This window comes from Anomaloglossus baeobatrachus, chromosome 7 (genome assembly GCF_048569485.1).
Source record: "Anomaloglossus baeobatrachus isolate aAnoBae1 chromosome 7, aAnoBae1.hap1, whole genome shotgun sequence".
NCBI classification, from domain to species: Eukaryota; Metazoa; Chordata; class Amphibia; order Anura; family Aromobatidae; genus Anomaloglossus; species Anomaloglossus baeobatrachus.
The window spans coordinates 283751625-283776425 of NC_134359.1; the positions used below are offsets into that span (position 1 = coordinate 283751625).

A 24801-nucleotide genomic window follows, 5' to 3' on the forward strand; every position below is an offset into this window, starting at 1 on the left:
TAATAGGTGGGTCGGGTTTTGCTAGTTAATCCCGCCTTCTTCTGCTGCCTGTCCTTCCTCCCTCTGTCTCTGTTATTACAAGCAAAACAAGAATGGCGCGGAGACACCATCACATGTTTCTCAACGCTGGCAGGAAACTAGCCAGGTCTTTCACCGGGAAGGAACAACCACGGGAAGGGCAGTCTCCAGTCAAGGAAACCGCCTATACCAAAACATGGTATCCATCCACAGACAGCTGTTTCGGGGTATTTGCCCCTCATCAGTGTGGAGTAGGAAACTGGCTAGTGGGAGCAATGCCTAGTAGAAGACTACATAGGTAAGGATGGTTGACCTCGGGGAGATCAACATCCAACACCGCGGAGACACCATCACGTGTTTCTCAACGCTGGCAGGAAACTAGCCAGGTCTTTCACCGGGAAGGAACAACCACGGGAAGGGCAGTCTCCAGTCAAGGAAACCGCCTATACCAAAACATGGTATCCATCCACAGACAGCTGTTTCGGGGTGTTTGCCCCTCATCAGTGTGGAGTAGGAAACTGGCTAGTGGGAGCAATGCCTAGTAGAAGACTACATAGGTAAGGATGGTTGACCTCGGGGAGATCAACATCCAACACCGCGGAGACACCATCACGTGTTTCTCAACGCAGTGACACTAGAACAAGGCCCCATAGGAAAATATGCAAAACAAGAATGCCGCGGAGACACCATCACATGTTTCTCAACGCTGGCAGGAAACTAGCCAGGTCTTTCACCGGGAAAGAACAACCATGGGAAGGGCAGTCTCCAGTCAAGGAAACCGCCTATTCCCATGGTTGTTCCTTCCCGGTGAAAGACCTGGCTAGTTTACTGCCAGCATTGAGAAACATGTGATGGTGTCTCCGCGGCATTCTTCTTTTGCATATTTTCCTATGGGGCCTTGTTCTAGTGTCACTGCGTTGAGAAACACGTGATGGTGTCTCCGCGGTGTTGGATGTTGATCTCCCCGAGGTCAACCATCCTTACCTATGTAGTCTGTTATTACAAGGGGAGAAAGGAGGGAGGAAGGACAGGGAAGGAAGGATAAGCAGGCAGGGGCGGGAATAACTAGCAAAACCAGACTCACCTATTAGATTAGAGATTCTGTAGCTGCTATCAATCAAATAACAGTACATTTCACAAACTTTACTTGCCTGTATTTCAGAAAGTATACATCCGATCTCACAACTACAGGTATATATAATCAGCATGATAGCCCCAGTATAGCACTGGCTAGTTCATATAGGAAAATCCTGGTGGTTGATCCTCTTTAAGCATAAAATTGCTTCAGTTGCTGCAGTTTACCCCCTTAGATGCTGAGGTATATAAGTACCGCTGTACCTAGGCGGTAAGAAGATCAGAAATAAAATTCATGACAGTCAGACAGGGTTTGGGGTCCCATCTATCAACCCATCCAATACTATAGAAGCATAACAAAATAGTTAAGAATACAAAAATGAAGTCAACCCTCTCTATATCAATAAATATATATATATATATTTATTTATTATTATTATTATTATTATTATTAATAATTTATTTATAGAGCACCATTGATTCCATGGTGCTGTACATGAGAAGGGGGTTACATACAGAATACATATATAAGTTACAGTAGACAGACTAGTACAGAGGGAAGAGGGCCCTGCCCTTGCGGGCTTACATTCTATAGGATTTTGGGGAGGAGACAGTAGGTGGGGTGTAGGTCGGGCGGCAGCTCCGCACGGTGGTGGGGCGGCACTGAGAAGGAGTAAAATGTGAAAAACTAAAGTATACCTAGAGATATAGAGTGCAGTTGATTTTACTTCGAAATACCGATATATAAAAAACAACAAATGTAATTTTTTTGTAGATCAATCATTAATTTTGGAACTTTTGTTTTTCTAGGAGAATATAATTTGACTTTGATTGTCTTCAACAAGTACGAGAACAAGTCTCTGGTGACACCTCTGCAGGTCCAAGGCTCCTTGACCAATTTAACCATTGTTACCAATGCCCCAGTCTTGGTCAGTGAAAAATGGGTCATTTTTCAAGTCATCCCTGAACCCTCAACATTTGGTGTCCTCTACTCCTGGGACTTAGGCGATGGCATCTTCTACTCCAATACTAGCGAGCCGCTGTTGAATCACACCTATGTCACCACCGGGACGTACAACGTCAGTGTCTTGGCTGTCAATAACATCAGCGAGATATGGGCAACAAAGACCTTCCATGTTTATGAGGAGATAACTGGACTGGTTGTGACCTCCGATGAACCAACAGAGAGAGGCCTGCAGACCTTTATTAATGCTACGGTGGAAATGGGGGACAATATCACCTGGAGGTTCAACATGGGCGATGGATATATATTTGAGGGTAATGAGCCTATGATGAACCATACGTACTGCAAGGATGGAAACTACACGGTCAACGTAACGGCTAGCAATGCGGTCAACTCCTTGTCTGAGCTCCTTCAAGTCCGCGTGTATGTCCTTCAAGTGCTTAAGATAGAGCCCTCTACTTGCATCCTGGAAAATGCAAATGTAACTCTAAAGGCATATGTGACGGGTGATTATGAACACTACACCTTTAACTGGACCTTTGGCAATGATTCCACAAGTGTCACCACTTATGGTGTCCCATCGGTAGAATATAACTTCTCAACAAGCGGAATATTCCCTCTTGCCCTTGTACTTTCCAGCCAAGTAAATAAGGCCTACTATTACACCAATGTTTGTATTGAGCCCGAAATAGTCAACGTCACCTTAGTACCAGCCGAACATTATATAAGTCTAGGTAACGAGAGTCATTTTCAAGTCATGGTCTTCCCTGCCTACCAGTATCGATACGTCTGGGACTTTGGGGTTAATGCTTCTAGATATAATGGTGGGACAGAGGCTCGCTTCTTGTACAAAGTTCCTGGTGTGTATCTAGTGATGGTGTCTGTCTTCAACAATGTCTCCTTCCACAATGGAACTGCGTTGGTCGATGTCCAAGAACCCATTGGGACCATCAAAATTGAACACAACGGGACACGATTTTTGGAAGTAGATCAGATATACTTGTTTTTGGCTGTAGGAAGTGGGACTAAAGTTCGGTATCACTGGGACTTCGGAGATGGTTTCACTGATGACACTCAGTCAGTTGCTTATAGCTATAACTCCACAGGAAGCTTTACCATCATCCTAAATGGCATTAATGGCGTAAGTAGCTATAGGACCCATATGAACGTTACAGTCAAGACCCGAATATATGGACTAACGATGAACGCCACCCGGACAGTGGTTCCTCTGAATGGTTCCGTCACCTTCTCAGCCTTTGTCCACTCGGGAGATGATATCCGATATTCCTGGATACTATGTGATCGATGTTCTCCTATATTTTGCAATTCCACCATCTCATACACTTTCCGCTCTATCGGAACGTTTAACGTCATAGTGACAGCTGAGAATGAGCTCGGTTCCCTCCAGGATAGTATTATTATCTACGTATTACAGACCATTGAAGGACTTCAGATTACAACAGGTGATTTGGTCAATGATTGCTGTTTTCCGACCAACAAGAGTCTTCCTCTGCAGGCCACCATCAAAGATGGGACCAATATTTCGTACAGCTGGTTTATCTTACAGAATGACAGTCTAATTCAGAGCGACGCCGGCAAAACCTACCAATTTTTGAGTACAGAACCAGAAACTTACACCATTGTTCTAAAAGCGGTCAATATGTTGGGAAATGTCAGCGTCAGGATCAGCGTGACGTTTGTGGAAGCCCTTGCTAAAGTTCAACTCTTGGCGTCTCCTAATCCGGTGGCTCTTAACACAACAGTCAACATTACGATGAGTTTAAGCAGTGGGTCTGGGGTGATGTACACATGGTATCTTGAGGAACGTGTGGTTTGGTTCACTTATGAATCCTACAATTTATATCATTTTCAAACTCCTGGCCCAAAGGAGGTTCTTGCTGTTGCCAACAACACGTTAGGCTCCGTCAACTCAACGATCACTATTTTTGTTCAAGAGCCTGTTGAGGGATTAACCATAATGAGCTTGGACCATAAGGGAGATTACGTCCCCACCGGGACTATCTTGTACCTCACCAGCAGTGTTCAGCATGGTACAAATGTGTCATGGACCTGGAGTATTCCTGGTCACAACATCGATGGAAATATGGCCATTGTTCCATTCGAGGAAGCAGGGTTCTTCACGGTCAGTCTCAACGCCTCAAACGACGTGAGTTGGGAATTGGCTTCCAAAAACATCACGGTACAAGACAAAATTAAAGGTCTGAAATTGCATGTGAGCAAAATGGTGGTGGAACCTGGGGAGCTAGTCACCTTCAATATCACTTTGTCTGCCGGTTCCTCTGTCACCTATGAGTTGACCATCAATGGAGACTTCTCAATTGTTGTAAACGGTAGTAGCTATACCCACGAGTTTACCAAAATTGGTGGCTATCCGGTGACTGTGGTGGCTCATAACCAAGTAAGTGAAGAAAGGGACACAGTTATGATCTCCGTGCTTGAAGCCATACAGAACTTAAAACTTGTAAATTGTTGTGAAGTTGCCATACCGGCTAGGATTGAGAAGAACTTCAGAGCGGAAGTCAGTCATGGTTCTCTAGTTGCCTACACTTGGCTTTTTGATTTGCAGGGTCACCCCCCCACTAGTTTAGCAGGTAGAAATGTGACTTATACCCCAGCGGGTGCTGGAATTCTCACTATACACATCAGCGCTTCCAATGCTTTGGGTAGTCAGAACATCTCAAAGATGATAAAAGTCCAAGAACTGATTGTAGGCCTCAACTTAATCCCGGTCAATGCGTTTGTGAACAGAAGTGTGACGTTTAATGCTGTTGTGCTTCCCAGTCCTCTGGATGTAAGATTTGTGTGGTCCTTTGGAGATAATACTTCTTTGGAGACATATTCTGCATCTCCGAGCCATACTTACCGGGAACCTGGAGACTTTAGGGTAAGGGTCAATGGCTCTAACCTTATTAGCTTTTGGGTCTCTGAAATAACTGTGACCGCTCGGATCCTCGAATGTGAAGAACCAGAAGTTCAACTTGAGCTGCCTACTCAAGTGATCATGAGAAGATCCCAGAGGAATTATATTGAGGCTGAGATCAATCTCCGCGAATGTATTAGCTACCAAACCAAACACCTGTGGGAGATATACAAGGCGACTAGCTGCCTACACTACCACGAGTCCGACAAGGTCCACCTTCTGAATGTAGATATGAGCCGACCTCAGCTGGTAGTGCCCAAGCTAGCTCTCGAGATCGGAGACTATTGCTTTGTGTTCTCTGTGTCCTTTGGAGACACGCCACTGTCCAGAAGCAGCTATGCCAATGTTACCATGTTGCCGAGCAGATTGGTGCCGATCATCGATGGAGGATCCTATAGAGTTTGGTCAAGTAGTCGGGATTTAATAATGGATGGAAAGAAGTCTTATGACCCAAACCTAGAGGAAGAGGAGCAGACTCCACTCTCATATAAATGGTCTTGTACAAGAATGGCAAAGGTAAGAGGAAATTCCTGGAAAAATGCTACTTGATGTCTACCTATGGTGGAACAAACCGCATATATCCTGGTGTAGACATCACTGTGAATAAAGGGATATTCAGTAAGTGACAGTTCATAGAGGCAGTATTATAGTAGTTATATTCTTGTACATATGGGAGCAGTATTATAGTAGTTATATTCTTGTACATAAGGGCAGTATTATAGTAGTTATATTCTTGTACATAGGGGAAGTATTATAGTAGTTATATTCTTGTACATAGGGAGCAGTATTATAGTAGTTATATTCTTGTACATAGGGGGCAGTATTATAGTAGTTATATTCTTGTACATAAGGGCAGTATTATAGTAGTTATATTCTTGTACATAGGGGAAGTATTATAGTAGTTATATTCTTGTACATAGGGAGCAGTATTATAGTAGTTATATTCTTGTACATAGGGGGCAGTATTATAGTAGTTATATTCTTATACATAGGAGGCAGTATTATAGTATTAATATTCTTGTATATAGGAGCAGTATTATAGTAGTTATAGTCTTGCACATAGGAGCAGTATTATAGTAGTTATATTCTTGTACATAGGGGGCAGTATTATAGTAGTTATATCCTTGTACATAGGAGCAGTATTATAGTAGTTATATTCTTGTACATAGGGGGCAGTATTATAGTAGTTATATTCTTCTACATAGGGGGCAGTATTATAGTAGTTATAGTCTTGTACATAGGGGCAGTATTATAGTAGCTATATTCTTGTACATAGGGGCAGTATTATAGTAGTTATATTCTTGTACATAGGGGCAGTATTATAGTAGTTATATTCTTGTACATAGGGGCAGTATTATAGTAGTTATATTCTTGTACATAGGGGCAGTATTATAGTAGTTATATTCTTGCACATAGGAGCAGTATTATTGTAGTTATATTGTTGTACATAGGGGCAGTATTATAGTAGCTATATTCTTGTATATAGGGGGCAGTATTATAGTAGTTATATTCTTGCACATAGGAGCAGTATTATTGTAGTTATATGGTTGTACATATGGAGCAGTATTATAGTAGCTACCGTATATTCTTGTACATAGGTGGCAGTATTATAGTAGTTATATTCTTATATATAGGGGCAGTATTATAGTAGTTATATTCTTGTACATAGGGGCAGTATTATAGTAGTTACATTCTTGTGCATAGGAGCAGTATTATAGTAGTTATATTCTTGCACATAGAGGCAGTATTATAGTAGTTATATTCCTGTACATAGGGAGCAGTATTATAGTAGTTATATTCTTGTACATAGGGGGTAGTATTATAGTAGTTAGATTCCTGTACATAGGGGGTAGTATTATAGTAGTTACATTCTTGTACATAGGGGGCAGTATTATAGTAGTTATATTCCTGTACATAGGGGGCAGTATTATAGTAGTTATATTCTTGTACATAGGAGCAGTATTATAGTAGTTATATTCTTGTACATAGGGGGCAGTATTATAGTAGTTATATTCTTGTACATAGGAGTAGTATTATAGTAGTTATATTCTTGTACATAGGGGCAGTATTATAGCAGTTATATTCTTGTACATAGGGGCAGTATTATAGTAGTTATATTCTTGTACATAGGGGCAGTATTATAGTAGTTATATTCTTGTACATAGGAGTAGTATTATAGTAGTTATATTCTTGTACATAAGGGGCAGTATTATAGTAGTTAGATTCCTGTACATAGGGGGTAGTATTATAGTGGTTAGATCTTTCCTGCCCCTGCCAAGTAATTTCTGCTTTGGTGCTCATCTAAGAGGAAAACAGAACAAGATCATTTTTTATTTTAATAACCATTTTGTGTCCTCCGTTTTAGAATTTAGAAAGTGCAACTTGTAATTCAGAAGTTACTTCAGAACTGGGTGAAATGTTCATACACAAATCAAAGCTGGAACGAGATGTGGAGTACACATTTTTTCTTACTGTCAGTAAACCCGGAAGACATCCTGAGTCCACCAACCAAACGGTCAGTGACTAATGAGACTGAGATAAGCGCTTAATGTTCCTCGAAAATATTGTATTATAGCAGTTATATTCTTGTACATAGGGGGCAGTATTATAGTAGTTATATTCTTGTACATAGGGGCAGTATTATAGTAGTTATATTCTTATACATAGGAGCAGTATTATAGTAGCTATATTCTTGTACATAGAGGGCAGTATTATAGTAGTTATATTCTTGTACATAGGGGCAGTATTATACTAGTTATATTCTTGTACTTAGAGGGCAGTATTATAGTAGTTATATTCTTGTACATAGGGGCAGTATTATAGTAGATATATTCTTGTACATAAGTGGCAGTATTATAGTAGTTATATTCTTGTACATAGGAGCAGTATTATAGTAGTTATATTCTTGTACATAGGAGTAGTATTATAGTAGTTATATTCTTGTACATAGGGGCAGTATTATACTAGTTATATTCTTGTACATAGAGGACAGCATTATAGTAGTTATATTCTTGTACATAGGGGGCAGTATTATAGTAGTTATATTCTTGTACATAGGGGCAGTATTATAGTAGATATATTCTTGTACATAAGTGGCAGTATTATAGTAGTTATATTCTTGTACATAGGAGCAGTATTATAGTAGTTATATTCTTGTACATATGGGGCAGTATTATACTAGTTATATTCTTGTACATAGAGGACAGCATTATAGTAGTTATATTCTTGTACATAGGGGGCAGTATTATAGTAGTTATATTCTTGTACATAGGGGCAGTATTATAGTAGATATATTCTTGTACATAAGTGGCAGTATTATAGTAGTTATATTCTTGTACATAGGAGCAGTATTATAGTAGTTATATTCTTGTACATATGGGGCAGTATTATAGTAGTTATATTCTTGTACATAGGGGCAGTATTATAGTAGTTATATTCTTGTATATAGGAGTAGTATTATAGTAGTTTTATTCTTGTACATAAGTGGCAGTATTATAGTAGTTATATTCTTGTATATAGGGGCAGTATTATAGTAGTTTTATTCTTGTACATAAGTGGCAGTATTATAGTAGTTATATTCTTGTACATAGGGGGCAGGATTATAGTAGTTATATTCTTGTATATAGGAGCAGTATTATAGTAGTTATATTCCTGTACATAGGGGCAGTATTATAGTAGTTATATTCTTGTACATAGGAGGCAGTATTATAGTAGTTATATTCCTGTACATAGGGGCAGTATTATAGTAGTTATATTCTTGTACATAGGAGCAGTATTATAGTAGTTATATTCCTGTACATGGGGGCAGTATTATAGTAGTTATATTCTTGTACATGGGGGCAGTATTATAGTAGTTATATTCCTGTACATAGGGGGCAGTATTATAGTAGTTATATTCTTGTACATAGGAGCAGTATTATAGTAGTTATATTCTTGTACATAAGTGGCAGTATTAATATATACATAGTAGTTGTATAGTGGAGAGATATTTAGACATTTTTACTTACAGGTATTAATAAAAGAAGGCAGTGTTCCCATCGTGTCTCTGAAGTGTGTGTCCTGTAAGGCGCAGTCTGTGTATGAAGTAAGCGCTAGCTCCTATGTTTATCTGGAAGGGTCTTGCACCAATTGTCAGGATGAAGCGTGGTCTGCGGTAAGATGTGCTCTGTGCTTCTCAGGAGTCTGATATAATGATCCTAGATGTGATGTATATCACCAGGGGTGGACATATCACTGGTGCAAAAGGGGCCCAAGGGTAAGGGGTCCATTTCCACCTGGAATAGTGCATTATGATGAGCGTTTGGGCTGGAAAGGGCCCGTGTATTGTCTTTGCACAGAGGCCCTTTTCTGTCTGGGTCCACCAGTGTATATCGCGTATGTGTGACCCCAGTGTATATCGCGTATGTGTGACCCCAGTGTATATCACGTATGTGTGACCCCAGTGTATATCGCGTATGTGTGACCCCAGTGTATATCGCGTATGTGTGACCCCAGTGTATATCACGTATGTGTGACCCCAGTGTATATCACGTATGTGTGACCCCAGTGTATATCGCGTATGTGTGACCCCAGTGTATATCACGTATGTGTGACCCCAGTGTATATCACGTATGTGTGACCCCAGTGTATATCACGTATGTGTGACCCCAGTGTATATCACGTATGTGTGACCCCAGTGTATATCGCGTATGTGTGACCCCAGTGTATATCACGTATGTGTGACCCCAGTGTATATCACGTATGTGTGACCCCAGTGTATATCACGTATGTGTGACCCCAGTGTATATCACGTATGTGTGACCCCAGTGTATATCGCGTATGTGTGACCCCAGTGTATATCACATATGTGTGTCCCCAGTGTATATCACGTATGTGTGACCCCAGTGTATATCGCGTATGTGTGGCCCCAGTGTATATCGCGTATGTGTGACCCCAGTGTATATCGCGTATGTGTGACCCCAGTGTATATCACGTATGTGTGACCCCAGTGTATATCACGTATGTGTGACCCCAGTGTATATCACGTATGTGTGACCCCAGTGTATATCGCGTATGTGTGACCCCAGTGTATATCACGTATGTGTGACCCCAGTGTATATCACGTATGTGTGACCCCAGTGTATATCACGTATGTGTGACCCCAGTGTATATCACGTATGTGTGACCCCAGTGTATATCACGTATGTGTGACCCCAGTGTATATCACGTATGTGTGACCCCAGTGTATATCGCGTATGTGTGACCCCAGTGTATATTGCGTATGTTTGGCCCCAGTGTATATCACGTATGTGTAACCCCAGTGTATATCACATATGTGTGACCCCAGTGTATATCACGTATGTGTGACCCCAGTGTATATCACGTATGTGTGACCCCAGTGTATATCGCGTATGTGTGACCCCAGTGTATATCACGTATGTTTGACCCCAGTGTATATCACATATGTGTGACCCCAGTGTATATCACGTATGTGTGACCCCAGTGTATATCGCGTATGTGTGACCCCAGTGTATATCGCGTATGTTTGACCCCAGTGTATATCACGTATGTTTGACCCCAGTGTATATCACATATGTTTGGCCCCAGTGTATATCACATATGTTTGACCCCAGTGTATATCACGTATGTTTGACCCCAGTGTATATCACGTATGTGTGACCCCAGTGTATATCACATATGTTTGACCCCAGTGTATATCACGTATGTTTGACCCCAGTGTATATCACGTATGTTTGACCCCAGTGTATATCACGTATGTGTGACCCCAGTGTATATCACGTATGTTTGACCCCAGTGTATATCACGTATGTTTGACCCCAGTGTATATCACGTATGTTTGACCCCAGTGTATATCACGTATGTTTGACCCCAGTGTATATCACGTATGTGTGACCCCGGTGTATATCACGTATGTGTGACCCCGGTGTATATCACGTATGTGTGACCCCAGTGTATATCACATATGTTTGACCCCAGTATATATCACGTATGTTTGACCCCAGTGTATATCACGTATGTTTGACCCCAGTGTATATCACGTATGTTTGACCCCAGTGTATATCACGTATGTTTGACCCCAGTGTATATCACGTATGTTTGACCCCAGTGTATATCACGTATGTTTGACCCCAGTGTATATCACGTATGTGTGACCCCAGTGTATATCACATATGTTTGACCCCAGTATATATCACGTATGTTTGACCCCAGTGTATATCACGTATGTGTGACCCCAGTGTATATCACGTATGTGTGACCCCAGTGTATATCACGTATGTGTGACCCCAGTGTATATCACGTATGTTTGACCTCAGTGTATATCACGTATGTTTGACCCCAGTGTATATCACGTATGTTTGACCCTATTGTATATCACGTATGTTTGACCCTATTGTATATCACGTATGTTTGACCCTATTGTATATCACGTATGTTTGACCCCAGTGTATATCACGTATGTTTGACCCCGGTGTATATCACGTATATTTGACTCCGGTGTATATCACATATGTTTGACCCCAGTGTATATCACGTATGTGTGACCCCAGTGTATATCACGTATGTGTGACCCCAGTGTATATCGCGTATGTTTGACCCCAGTGTATATCACGTATGTTTGACCCCAGTGTATATCGCGTATGTGTGACCCCAGTGTATATCACGTATGTTTGACCCCAGTGTATATCACGTATGTTTGACCCCAGTGTATATCGCGTATGTTTGACCCCAGTGTGTATCACGTATGTGTGACCCCAGTGTATATCGCGTATGTTTGACCCCAGTGTATATCACGTATGTTTGACCCCAGTGTATATCGCGTATGTTTGACCCCAGTGTGTATCACGTATGTGTGACCCCAGTGTATATCGCGTATGTTTGACCCCAGTGTATATCACGTATGTTTGACCCCAGTGTATATCACGTATGTTTGACCCCAGTGTATATCACGTATGTTTGACCCTATTGTATATCACGTATGTTTGATATGACTTTCCATGTCTCTCCTGGCAGAGATGGACGGCTCAGAGCTTCAGCAACAAGACCTTGGTCCTCAATGCCAGCACCACAACTACAGGAGACCGAGAGCTGAACCTCGTTCTCAGGCAGGGGGTGTTAAAGGATGGAGAGGGGTACAAGTTCACCCTTAATGTCAGTGATCCCACCATGGATAAAGAGGGCTTCGCTTCCATAGATCTGCTCCCCAATAGTCCACCTTCCGGAGGAACCTGCAGAATTACCCCTAATGGAACCATACACGCGTTGACGGACCCAGTTCACTTTGATTGTACAGGTCCGTACCTTACATGCCCCATGGATGATCTACTCTACTAGCATGTCCCCTTATATAACCTTCATCATCTTTGTAGGGTGGAGAGATACAGAAGACGAGGTGTCTCTGGTGTTCATCTTGAGGGCCAAGCGCTGTCGTGGTGGGCACTGTGACGACTTCTGGGTCTATAAGGGCAGCCGGTCAGAACACATCACCTTCCTGCCCGTTGGCTACCAGGAGTCCAAATTCATGGTGGAAGTGTCTATACTTGTGCAGGACCAGCAGGGGGCGACAGCATTGGCTCTAAACCAGTAAGCGGTGTCAGCGCACAACCTATATGGCGGTAATAAAGAACGACGACGCTATATAAAATCCCGTTTCGTCTCTCTCCTGTACAGGACCCTGGAAATTTTGATGCCAGTCCTCCCTGATGGATTTCACAGCCTGGCGGATTGGTTACACAACCTGACTGATTCCCGCTTACAGGGTCTATTGAAGCAGGGAGACCCCCAACATGTCGCCGAGTATTCCTTGGCTCTCATTACTGTCCTGAATGAGGTAAATAATGAACCCATTTAACCACTAAATTGATCCCTGCCGGCGCCACCAAGAACAGTTGATTGGTGCGGGTGCCGGGTGTCGGGTCCCAGCTGAACAGACATTGATGGCCTGTCCCAAGGATAGGCCATCAATGTAAAAGTAGTGAACAACCCCTTTAAATTCTCTGCAGCGCCTCTACAGGGGATATGAAGCATTACACAGTTCCAAATTAAATCAATAAGTAATACAAAGTATTTGCGGGTCCTCCAAAGTGAGAGATGCGCTTTGTTACTAGTTTTTACTAAAAATGGGGACCCCCTTTTATTTGCTCAGAACTCACTAATTTTCTGGAAATCCCCTCTAAATTTGCATGGGAATCCTTTTTGTTCTTCTTAGTATGAGCAAGTCATGAGCAAACGTGAAGGGGTAAGCGAGATGAACCTGGGGATCGTGCGCAAGAAGATAACGGACGCCCTCATCTCTCTGAAAGTGAACACGGTGGATGACATTCGGCAGATTGCGGCAGCGCTCGCACAGTGCACGGTAAGAAGCTATAGTACAGAGGTAGCGGGCGGGAGCGGGCTCAAATGGGCATTGACCTGCAGCATGGTAGTGCTCGCTCATCACTAGTTACGAGTACTGAGCACCTGAGCATGGTAGTGCCCGCTCATCACTAGTTACGAGTACTGAGCACCCGAGCATGGTAGTGCCCGCTCATCACTAGTTACGAGTACAGAGCACCTGAGCATGGTAGTGCCCGCTCATCACTAGTTACGAGTACTGAGCACCTGAGCATGGTAGTGCTCGCTCATCACTAGTTACGAGTACTGAGCACCTGAGCATGGTAGTGCTCGCTCATCACTAGTTACGAGTACTGAGCACCTGAGCATGGTAGTGTCCGCTCATCACTAGTTACCAGTACTGAGCACCCGAGCATGGTAGTGCCCGCTCATCACTAGTTACGAGTACTGAGCACCTGAGCATGGTAGTGTCCGCTCATCACTAGTTACGAGTACTGAGCACCCGAGCATGGTAGTGCCCGCTCATCACTAGTTACGAGTACAGAGCACCTGAGCATGGTAGTGCCCGCTCATCACTAGTTACGAGTACTGAGCACCTGAGCATGGTAGTGCTCGCTCATCACTAGTTACGAGTACTGAGCACCTGAGCATGGTAGTGCTCGCTCATCACTAGTTACGAGTACTGAGCACCTGAGCATGGTAGTGTCCGCTCATCACTAGTTACCAGTACTGAGCACCCGAGCATGGTAGTGCCCGCTCATCACTAGTTACGAGTACTGAGCACCTGAGCATGGTAGTGTCCGCTCATCACTAGTTACGAGTACTGAGCACCCGAGCATGGTAGTGCTCGCTCATCACTAGTTACGAGTACTGAGCACCTGAGCATGGTAGTGCCCGCTCATCACTAGTTACCAGTACTGAGCACCCGAACATGGTAGTGCCCGCTCATCACTAGTTACAAGTACTGAGCACCCGAGCATGGTAGTGTCCGCTCATCACTAGTTACGAGCACCCGAGCATGGTAGTGCCTGCTCATCACTAGTTACGAGTACCGAGCACCTGAGCATGGTAGTGCCCGCTCATCACTAGTTACGAGTACTGAGCACCCGAGCATGGTAGTGTCCGCTCATCACTAGTTACGAGCACCTGAGCATGGTAGTGCCCGCTCATCACTAGTTACGAGTACCGAGCACCTGAGCATGGTAGTGTCCGCTCATCACTAGTTACGAGCACCTGAGCATGGTAGTGCTCGCTCATCACTAGTTACGAGTACCGAGCACCCGAGCATGGTAGTGTCCGCTCATCACTAGTTACGAGCACCTGAGCATGGTAGTGCTCGCTCATCACTAGTGACCAGTACTGAGCACCTGAGCATGGTAGTGCTCGCTCATCACTAGTTACAAGTACTGAGCACCTGAGCATGGTAGTGTCCGCTCATCACTAGTTACAACCACCCGAGCATGGTAGTGCCCGCTCATCACTAGTTATGAGTACCGAGCACCCGAGCATGGTAGTGCCCGCTCATTACTAGTTACGAGCACCCGAGCATGGTAATGCCCGCTCATCACTAGTTACGAGCACCTGAGCATGGTAGTGTCCGCTCATCACTAGTTACAAGTACTGAGCACCCGAGCATGGTAATGCCTGCTCATCACTAGTTACGAGTACCGAGCACCTGAGCATGGTAGTGCCCGCTCATCACTAGTTACGAGTACTGAGCACCCGAGCATGGTAGTGTCCGCTCATCACTAGTTACGAGCACCTGAGCATGGTAGTGTCCGCTCATCACTAGTTACAAGTACTGAGCACCCGAGCATGGTAGTGCCCGCTCATCACTAGTTACGAGTACTGAGCACCCGAGCATGGTAGTGTCCGCTCATCACTAGTTACGAGCACCTGAGCATGGTAGTGCCCGCTCATCACTAGTTACGAGTACCGAGCACCTGAGCATGGTAGTGCCCGCTCATCACTAGTTACGAGTACTGAGCACCCGAGCATGGTAGTGTCCGCTCATCACTAGTTACGAGCACCTGAGCATGGTAGTGCCCGCTCATCACTAGTTACGAGTACCGAGCACCTGAGCATGGTAGTGCTCGCTCATCACTAGTGACCAGTACTGAGCACCTGAGCATGGTAGTGTCCGCTCATCACTAGTTACAACCACCCGAGCATGGTAGTGCCCGCTCATCACTAGTTATGAATACCGAGCACCCGAGCATGGTAGTGCCCGCTCATCACTAGTTACGAGCACCCGAGCATGGTAATGCCCGCTCATCACTAGTTACAACCACCCTAGCATGGTAGTGCTCACTCAGCACTAGTTACAAGCACCAGAGTATGGTACCGCTCATCACTAGTTATGAGTACAGAGCACCCGAGCATTGTAGTGCTCACTCATCATTAGTTACAAGTACAGAGCACCTGAGCATGGTAGTGCCCGCTCATCACTATTGATTAGTGTTTTATCAAATCAGCAATCTCTGCGTCGTGACAAAGGGCTTTGATTTCTATTTAGTGTCTGTTCACACCAGAGAAGTATGTTGGACACATCCATTACTCCTCCCTTTGCTTTCAGGTGGCCACCAAGGAGATGGCATGTGCGTCTTGTCAGCGGAAAACACTCAGCAAGCTGGAAGACATGATGTCCATCTTACAGAACGAAACAACGCAGGGGATGATGACGCCGACCACCATTGCAGACAACATACTGAACATCATGGGTAAGAAGGATGCTACCGCAGGGTTATTTCTTTATGTTTTTTGGTATATGGTCCTTAGGAATAACAAAGGAGCAAGTGCTGAATTATTCTGCAGCGCCTCCTCAGGAAAAACTAAGCATTACACAGCTAGTTTTGACAATAGAGTTGTAAATTAAAGGGGGCTGTCCAGGATTTTGATCACTGTAGTAGGCCTTATTCTGTCTGTGTTGCCCATAGCAACCAATCAGAGCTCAGCTTTCATTTTCAAAATTGCTTTGGGAAAATGAATGCTGAGCTGGGATTGGTTGCTGTAAGCAACGAAGACAAGTTTTCATTTTGATAAGTTTACCTGTTCTCAACGCTAGTGTATATTAATTTGCTGTAAATCCACTGCTGCTAATCACTGGCCTCCGCAGCCTTGCCCGGTACATGGATCGAGGCCAGTGATTGGCTGCAGCTCTCACATGGATGTACAACGCTTGATCTCTGCCATAAGACTCATAGGGAGTGGGGTAGTGGTAATTATTTTTTTATATATATATATATATATATATATATATATATATATATATATATATATATATTTATAGTTTCAAACAACCCCTTTAAAACTCTTAGAGTCAAATGTAGCCTTCCAACTTTACATCTTCCATTTGTAATACTGGTGCCTCCTTAGGCCACATGCACACGGTGAGTATTTGGTGAGTTTTTTACCTCAGTATTTGTAAGCAAAAACTAGGAGTGGGTACAAAATGCAAAGTGGTGCCCGTGTTTCTTTTATACTATTCCTCTGATTCTGGTTTTGGCTACAAATACTAAGGTGAAAAGCTCACCGAATGCTCAACTCAATAGGCAAGTGACCTTTTACAGCATTTGGGCTCCCTCAGGCACCAAGGTTCCCTCAGGCACCAGGGCTCCCTCAAGCACCAGAGTTTCCTGAGGCACCAGGGCTTCCCCAGGCACCTGGGTTTTCTCAGGCACCAGGGCTTCCTCAGGCACCAGGGCTTCATCAGGCACCAGGGCTTCCTCAGGCACCAGGGCTTCCTCAGGCACAGGGGCTTCCTCAGGCACCAGGGCTTCCTCAGGCACCGGGGCTTCCTCAGGCACCAGGGCTTCCTCAGGCACAGGGGCTTCCTCAGGCACAGGGGCTTCCTCAGGCACAAGGGCTTCCTCAGGCACAAGGGCTTCCTCAGGCACAGGGGCTTCCTCAGGCGTCAGGGCTCCCTCAACCATCAGGGACACCCTCAGGCTCCAGGACTCCCTCAACACCCAAATGAGGAATAACGTTTGGAACACCATTCTAAGTCTGAACTGGGTGCAAGAACCTAAAAAACTTTACTATATGGAGAGAAGGTATGCACACCAGTGACTATGCAAGGGGAATACATGTAATAGCAGAAACTGCTGTGTGAATACTGACTTGAAAAATCCAATAGCTATATGTAAGAGTGAAAATGTGAAAAATGGAATCTGCATTACTGCCATGAACATATGAATAAAGAGAAATTTAGCTATTGAATTGATCAATGCAACAGAGCCCCAACACTACGCCAAAGTATTTCTCTACGTTGGGGTCCCTAGCTTGTGTGTGTCCTCTCATGCAGTTAAAAAAAACTTACCGTGTATGGGAAGCTGAGACCCAGGCTCAACACCCAGGCTTCATCAGGCACCAGGGCTCCTTCAGGCACTCGGGCTCCGATTATACATACGTGCCAAAGTATTCAATTACACATTTGTGGGGTGGCAATAACAATGGGGTGCGGCTTCTAATAAAAAGGAGCCTTTCTTTGAACCAAATTTTTTATAATGCCCAAATGTTTCGAACTATGAAAATGTAAAATTAATTAACCCTTGTGGGGAAAGGCATACTAAAGATAAAAAAATTAAAAAGCCCAAATTTCTGTTTCTCTCAAAATGTGATTAAAAATGCCAGACGTATTTCTCAGTATCTTACGTGGTAAAGCAAATGGCTGTTAAATTTCAATCACTCTTTTTTTTTCTTTCCTGCCATTGATGATAATTGTTGAATAGTAAAATGAGATATTACTGAAGCTCCTTGGTTGCTTAGCAACAGCATAGAGGCAGACAAGTGGTTAATGGCAGCCGCTCCATCTCCAGACAATGATTTTTTTGCGACTGATGAAGGACGCGTTTCTTTCCTGGGATCATTTCGGATATTTCTCAAGGCCGATGTGATTTACACGGATGGGTCGGGCCTAGAGAAACAAACAATTACCGCAGGAGCGAGAATAAATCAGCGTAAAATCGTCTACAAGCACAGGAGGGACGGAATGATATAAACGATTTTTTTTATTAATGTCGCGGGAGAAATCCTGCTGAATTATGAATTTTTTCGTGCTCCCGGTTAATGGATTCCATAGCCTCAAGTGTCGATTTGTCATAATCTGCGAGATCCCATGTGATGAGAAAAATGCCATTATTAGGAAAATATGGCTCTTCTTTTTTTTCAAAAACAGCGCCACACTGGTCTGCAGGCTGATTGCGGTATTGCAGCTCAGTCCCATTAACTTCAATGGAGCTAAGCTGCAATACTGAGAGCATCCATTAAAACTGCGCATCTCTACTGTTCAGGCTGTTGTAGCTGCAAGACATTGGACCCCCTCCAATATGATATTGATGACCCATTTTAAATATAGTTGGTTCCCCTTTAAGAAATATTTCCAAATTTCCAAGGTGCACTCCCGAGACAACTGGTGCTCACCCTTATACCTAATGCAAGGCACAAGAGAGCACTAGAGAGGTAATCCATGACCGTTTTGTCTGGAGGGTTCCTTTAAATAGGTTGTTTTTTTTAAATTAGTTTTGCAATTGGGTTCCATTAAAAAATTTTGCACCGTTTTTGCTTTTTGCCGCCTCTGCACATTCAACTTTGATGTGGTCTGTGGTCATAAATTAGCCAAGAGGAGCTCCTAAAGACATATTAGAGTTCTCCTTGTCAGGCCATTTTAATGTGCTCACTGAAGGATTCTCAGTGAACTCTTTCTGCAGCCAGAGGCTATAGAAGGCAAGCAGTGACAAATTTTAAGTGTAACCCAATTGCAAAAATCATTGTAAGCCCCAAATATATGCAATTGAGTAAAAAAATAAGATTGGTCCCCAAATGTGGAAAATCCCTTTAAATAGGAGCTGAGCTGCAGTACCTGAGAATGGCCACTAGTCTACAGATTGGTGGTGTTCTAATTCCATACACTGTGTAGATGTGGTCGTCGCTGTAGCAGATAACAGCTGCTCGGGGGACGTTCTGGGTGTCAGACCCTTCCGATCTGATCTTGATGACCTAACCGGTGGATAGACCGGAATAGTCCTTAAAGGAGCACTCCAGACACAACAGATGCACTGTGCAAGGGACACTGAAGAGGCAATCCATCCCTTTAGTGTCTGAGTTTTGGCCAAAGTGCTCCTTCAATGATGCCTCCACCCAAATTTGGACTGAAAATCTGCAGAAGGCCCATTTCCATTTTTGCCTTTTGAGCTTTCGTATTGATATATTGCAGGAGACGTCATCCATCTGGTGAACACCAAGTCCTCCGTCCACAGAGGAGGGAATCTGTGCGGAGCCCTCAACAATGCGTCCATTGCCTCCCAAGCTTACAACCTGTCTTCAGATCTCATGAGGATCTTGATGAAGTCCAGGGTTCTCAACGAGGAGCCTCTGACTCTCCAGGGTGGGGAGATCTTGGCCCGGGGCAAACGTTCGGATCTTCTAAACTTGCTTTGCTACAGTAACAGGACGGGCTGCCAGTTCTTCATTCCACAAGGGTTCAACAGCACCTTCCCCGACCTGACGGACATCATCCAGGTCATGTTCCAGGTGGACTCCAATCCATATCCTTTTGGGTTCATCAGCAACTACACCGTGTCCACCAAGGTGGCCTCCATGGAGTTCCAGACTAGTAATGGCAGCCAGATCCCGGTTGAGAGCTTGGATTCCGAGAAGGCCATTACGGTTAGTGTCGCCAATAACACTGGTGTCGGGAATATCACTGCTGGCGTGGCCAACATTGAGAGCCGGCACTCGGTGAAGGTGGACCTCGTGGCAGAAAGCAGTAATCAGAACGCGGGGCTTCACATACAGATCACTTACACAGCGCAGGATGGTGAGCGAATCTTTTCGGTGTTTAATTATATTGTTTTTGTTACAAAGCTCCAAATCTCCTGCATTGTCTTAGACATAAGTGATAACATTCTGTCTACCTGCAGCCACCACTAGGGGGAGCTCACTGTATACCAATTATACAAAGAACTCCATCATAACACAGTATAGAGTAAGTTTCTTTTAGTGATGATTGCAGGCAGACAGAATATTGTGTTTATAAACTTCTCTTATGTAAATGTATCCATTCATGTGATATCAGGGATGCTGTTGCCTTCATTAGCTCTCATGTATCAGGACTGCTGCATTCATGAACCAATTTTACATTGTACAGCCAATGAGAGATTTGACAAATACTGATGCTTGCTGAGGAGTGTGTGATTATGCCTCTTTGCTGAGGAGTGTGTGATTATGCCTCCTTGCTGAGGAGTGTGTGATTATGCCTCCTTGTTGAGGAGTCTGTGATTATGCTTCCTTGCTGAGGAGTGTTTGATTATGCCTCCTTGCTGAGGAGTGTGTGATTATGCCTCCTTGCTGAGGAGTGTGTGATATTGCCTCCTTGCTGAGGAGTATGTGATTATGCCTCCTTGCTGAGGAGTGTATGATTCTGCTTCCTTGCTGAGAAGTGTGCGATTATGCCTCCTTGCTGAGGCATGTTGTGATTATGCCTCCTCTCTGAGGAGTGTGTGATTCTGCCTCCTTGCTGAGGAGTGTGTGATTCTGCCTCCTTGCTGAGGAGTGTGTGATTATGCCTCTTTGCTGAGGAGTGTGTGATTATGCCTCCTTGCTGAGGAGTAGTGATGATTGCAGGCAGACAGAATATTGTGTTTATAAACTTCTCTTATGTAAATGTATCCATTCATGTGATATCAGGGATGCTGTTGCCTTCATTAGCTCTCATGTATCAGGACTGCTGCATTCATGAACCAATTTTACATTGTACAGCCAATGAGAGATTTGACAAATACTGATGCTTGCTGAGGAGTGTGTGATTATGCCTCTTTGCTGAGGAGTGTGTGATTATGCCTCCTTGCTGAGGAGTGTGTGATTATGCCTCCTTGTTGAGGAGTCTGTGATTATGCTTCCTTGCTGAGGAGTGTTTGATTATGCCTCCTTGCTGAGGATTGTGTGATTATGCCTCTTTGCTGAGGAGTGTGTGATTATGCCTCCTTGCTGAGGAGTGTGTGATTATGCCTCCTTGCTGAGGAGTGTGTGATTATGCCTCCTTGCTGAGGAGTGTGTGATTATGCCTCCTTGCTGAGGAGTGTGTGATTATGCCTCCTTGTTGAGGAGTGTGTGATATTGCCTCCTTACTGAGGAGTGTGTGATATTGCCTCCTTACTGAGGAGTGTGTGATATTGCCTCCTTTCTGAGGAGTGTGTGATATTGCTTCCTTGCTGAGGAGTGTGTGATATTGCTTCCTTGCTGAGGAGTGTGTGATTCTGCCTCCTTGCTGAGGAGTGTGTGATTATGCCTCCTTGCTGAGGAGTGTGTGATTCTGCCTCCTTGTTGAGGAGTGTGTGATTCTGCCTCCTTGTTGAGGAGTGTGTGATTCTGCCTCCTTGCTGAGGAGTGTGTGATTATGCCTCCTTGCTGAGGAGTGTGTGATTATGCCTCCTTGCTGAGGAGTGTGTGATTATGCCTCCTTGCTGAGGAGTGTGTGATTATGCCTCCTTGCTGAGGAGTGTGTGATTATGCCTCCTTGCTGAGGAGTGTGTGATTATGCCTCCTTGCTGAGGAGTGTGTGATTATGCCTCCTTGCTGAGGAGTGTGTGATTATGCCTCCTTGCTGAGGAGTGTGTGATTATGCCTCCTTGCTGAGGAGTGTGTGATATTGCCTCCTTGCTGAGGAGTGTGTGATTATGCCTCCTTGCTGAGGAGTGTGTGATTCTGCCTCCTTGCTGAGAAGTGTGCGATTATGCCTCCTTGCTGAGGCATGTTGTGATTATGCCTCCTCTCTGAGGAGTGTGTGATTCTGCCTCCTTGCTGAGGAGTGTGTGATTCTGCCTCCTTGCTGAGGAGTGTGTGATTCTGCCTCCTTGCTGAGGAGTGTGTGATTCTGCCTCCTTGCTGAGGAGTGTGTGATTATGCCTCCTTGTTGAGGAGTGTGTGATTATGCCTCCTTGTTGAGGAGTGTGTGATTATGCCTCCTTGTTGAGGAGTGTGTGATTATGCCTCCTTGTTGAGGAGTGTGTGATTATGCCTCCTTGTTGAGGAGTGTGTGATTATGCCTCCTTGTTGAGGAGTGTGTGATTATGCCTCCTTGTTGAGGAGTGTGTGATTATGCCTCCTTGTTGAGGAGTGTGTGATTATGCCTCCTTGCTGAGGAGTGTGTGATTATGCCTCCTTGCTGAGGAGTGTGTGATTATGCCTCCTTGCTCAGGAGTGTGTGATTATGCCTCCTTGCTGAGGAGTGTGTGATTATGCCTCCTTGCTGAGGAGTGTGTGATTATGCCTCCTTGCTGAGGAGTGTGTGATTATGCCTCCTTGCTGAGGAGTGTGTGATTATGCCTCCTTGCTCAGGAGTGTGTGATTATGCCTCCTTGCTGAGGAGTGTGTGATTATGCCTCCTTGCTGAGGAGTGTGTGATTATGCCTCCTTGCTGAGGAGTGTGTGATTATGCCTCCTTGCTCAGGAGTGTGTGATTATGCCTCCTTGTTGAGGAGTGTGTGATTATGCCTCCTTGCTGAGGAGTGTGTGATTATGCCTCCTTGCTGAGGAGTGTGTAATTATGCCTCCTTGTTGAGGAGTGTGTGATTATGCCTCCTTGCTCAGGAGTGTGGGATTATGCCTCCTTGCTGAGGAGTGTGTGATTATGCCTCCTTGCTCAGGAGTGTGTGATTATGCCTCCTTGTTGAGGAGTGTGTGATTATGCCTCCTTGTTGAGGAGTGTGTTATTATGCCTCCTTGCTGAGGAGTGTGTGATTATGCCTCCTTGCTGAGGAGTCTGTGATTATGCTTCCTTGCTGAGGAGTGTGTGATTATGCCTCCTTGCTGAGGAGTGTGTGATTATGCCTCCTTGCTGAGGAGTGTGTGATTATGCCTCCTTGCTGAGGAGTGTGTGATATTGCCTCCTTGCTGAGGAGTATGTGATTATGCCTCCTTGCTGAGGAGTGTATGATTCTGCCTCCTTGCTGAGAAGTGTGCGATTATGCCTCCTTGCTGAGGCATGTTGTGATTATGCCTCCTCTCTGAGGAGTGTGTGATTCTGCCTCCTTGCTGAGGAGTGTGTGATTCTGCCTCCTTGCTGAGGAGTGTGTGATTATGCCTCCTTGCTGAGGAGTGTGTGATTATGCCTCCTTGCTGAGGAGTGTGTGATTCTGCCTCCTTGATGAGGAGTGTGTGATTATGCCTCCTTGCTGAGGAGTGTGTGATTATGCCTCCTTGCTGAGGAGTGTGTGATTATGCCTCCTTGCTGAGGAGTGTGTGATTCTGCCTCCTTGCTGAGGAGTGTGTGATTATGCCTCCTTGCTGAGGAGTGTGTGATATTGCCTCCTTGCTGAGGAGTGTGTGATTATGCCTCCTTGCTGAGGAGTGTGTGATTCTGCCTCCTTGCTGAGAAGTGTGCGATTATGCCTCCTTGCTGAGGCATGTTGTGATTATGCCTCCTCTCTGAGGAGTGTGTGATTCTGCCTCCTTGCTGAGGAGTGTGTGATTCTACCTCCTTGCTGAGGAGTGTGTGATTATGCCTCCTTGCTGAGGAGTGTGTGAATTTGCCTCCTTGTTGAGGAGTGTGTGATTATGCCTCCTTGTTGAGGAGTGTGTGATTATGCCTCCTTGTTGAGGAGTGTGTGGTTATGCCTCCTTGCTGAGGAGTGTGTGATTATGCCTCCTTGCTGAGGAGTGTGTGATTATGCCTCCTTGCTGAGGAGTGTGTGATTATGCCTCCTTGTTGAGGAGTCTGTGATTATGCCTCCTTGCTGAGGAGTCTGTGATTATGCTTCCTTGCTGAGGAGTGTTTGATTATGCCTCCTTGCTGAGGATTGTGTGATTATGCCTCCTTGCTGAGGAGTGTGTGATTATACCTCCTTGCTGAGGAGTGTGTGATTATGCCTCCTTGCTGAGGAGTGTGTGATTATGCCTCATTGTTGAGGAGTGTGTGATATTGCTTCCTTGCTGAGGAATGTGTGATTCTTCCTCCTTGCTGAGGAGTGTGTGATTCTGCCTCCTTGCTGAGGAGTGTGTGATTCTGCCTCCTTGCTGAGGAGTGTGTGATTCTGCCTCCTTGCTGAGGAGTGTGTGATTCTGCCTCCTTGCTGAGGAGTGTGTGATTCTGCCTCCTTGCTGAGGAGTGTGTGATTCTGCCTCCTTGCTGAGGAGTGTGTGATTATGCCTCCTTGCTGAGGAGTGTGTGATTATGCCTCCTTGCTGAGGAGTGTGTGATTATGCCTCCTTGCTGAGGAGTGTGTGATTCTGCCTCCTTGCTGAGGAGTGTGTGATTATGCCTCCTTGCTGAGGAGTGTGTGATTATGCCTCCTTGCTGAGGAGTGTGTGATTCTGCCTCCTTGCTGAGGAGTGTGTGATTCTGCCTCCTTGCTGAGGAGTGTGTGATTCTGCCTCCTTGCTGAGGAGTGTGTGATTCTGCCTCCTTGCTGAGGAGTGTGTGATTCTGCCTCCATGCTGAGGAGTGTGTGATTATGCCTCCTTGCTGAGGAGTGTG

At 44.7% G+C, this 24801-nt stretch overlaps 1 protein-coding gene across 2 annotated transcripts in view; it reads left to right on the forward strand.

Annotated features, from left to right (window-relative positions):
• PKD1 (polycystin 1, transient receptor potential channel interacting) overlaps window positions 1-24801 on the forward strand; it is a 148631-nt gene that overhangs the window by 81688 nt on the left and 42142 nt on the right. For both annotated transcript variants that reach the window (XM_075318301.1, XM_075318302.1), the window contains exons 14-22: window positions 1903-5513; window positions 7363-7512; window positions 9007-9150; window positions 12009-12288; window positions 12365-12578; window positions 12666-12825; window positions 13204-13350; window positions 15904-16048; window positions 19543-20145. In XM_075318301.1, the coding sequence (XP_075174416.1) occupies window positions 1903-5513; window positions 7363-7512; window positions 9007-9150; window positions 12009-12288; window positions 12365-12578; window positions 12666-12825; window positions 13204-13350; window positions 15904-16048; window positions 19543-20145 (5454 nt within the window). The remainder of the gene's footprint in view (window positions 1-1902; window positions 5514-7362; window positions 7513-9006; window positions 9151-12008; window positions 12289-12364; window positions 12579-12665; window positions 12826-13203; window positions 13351-15903; window positions 16049-19542; window positions 20146-24801) is intronic.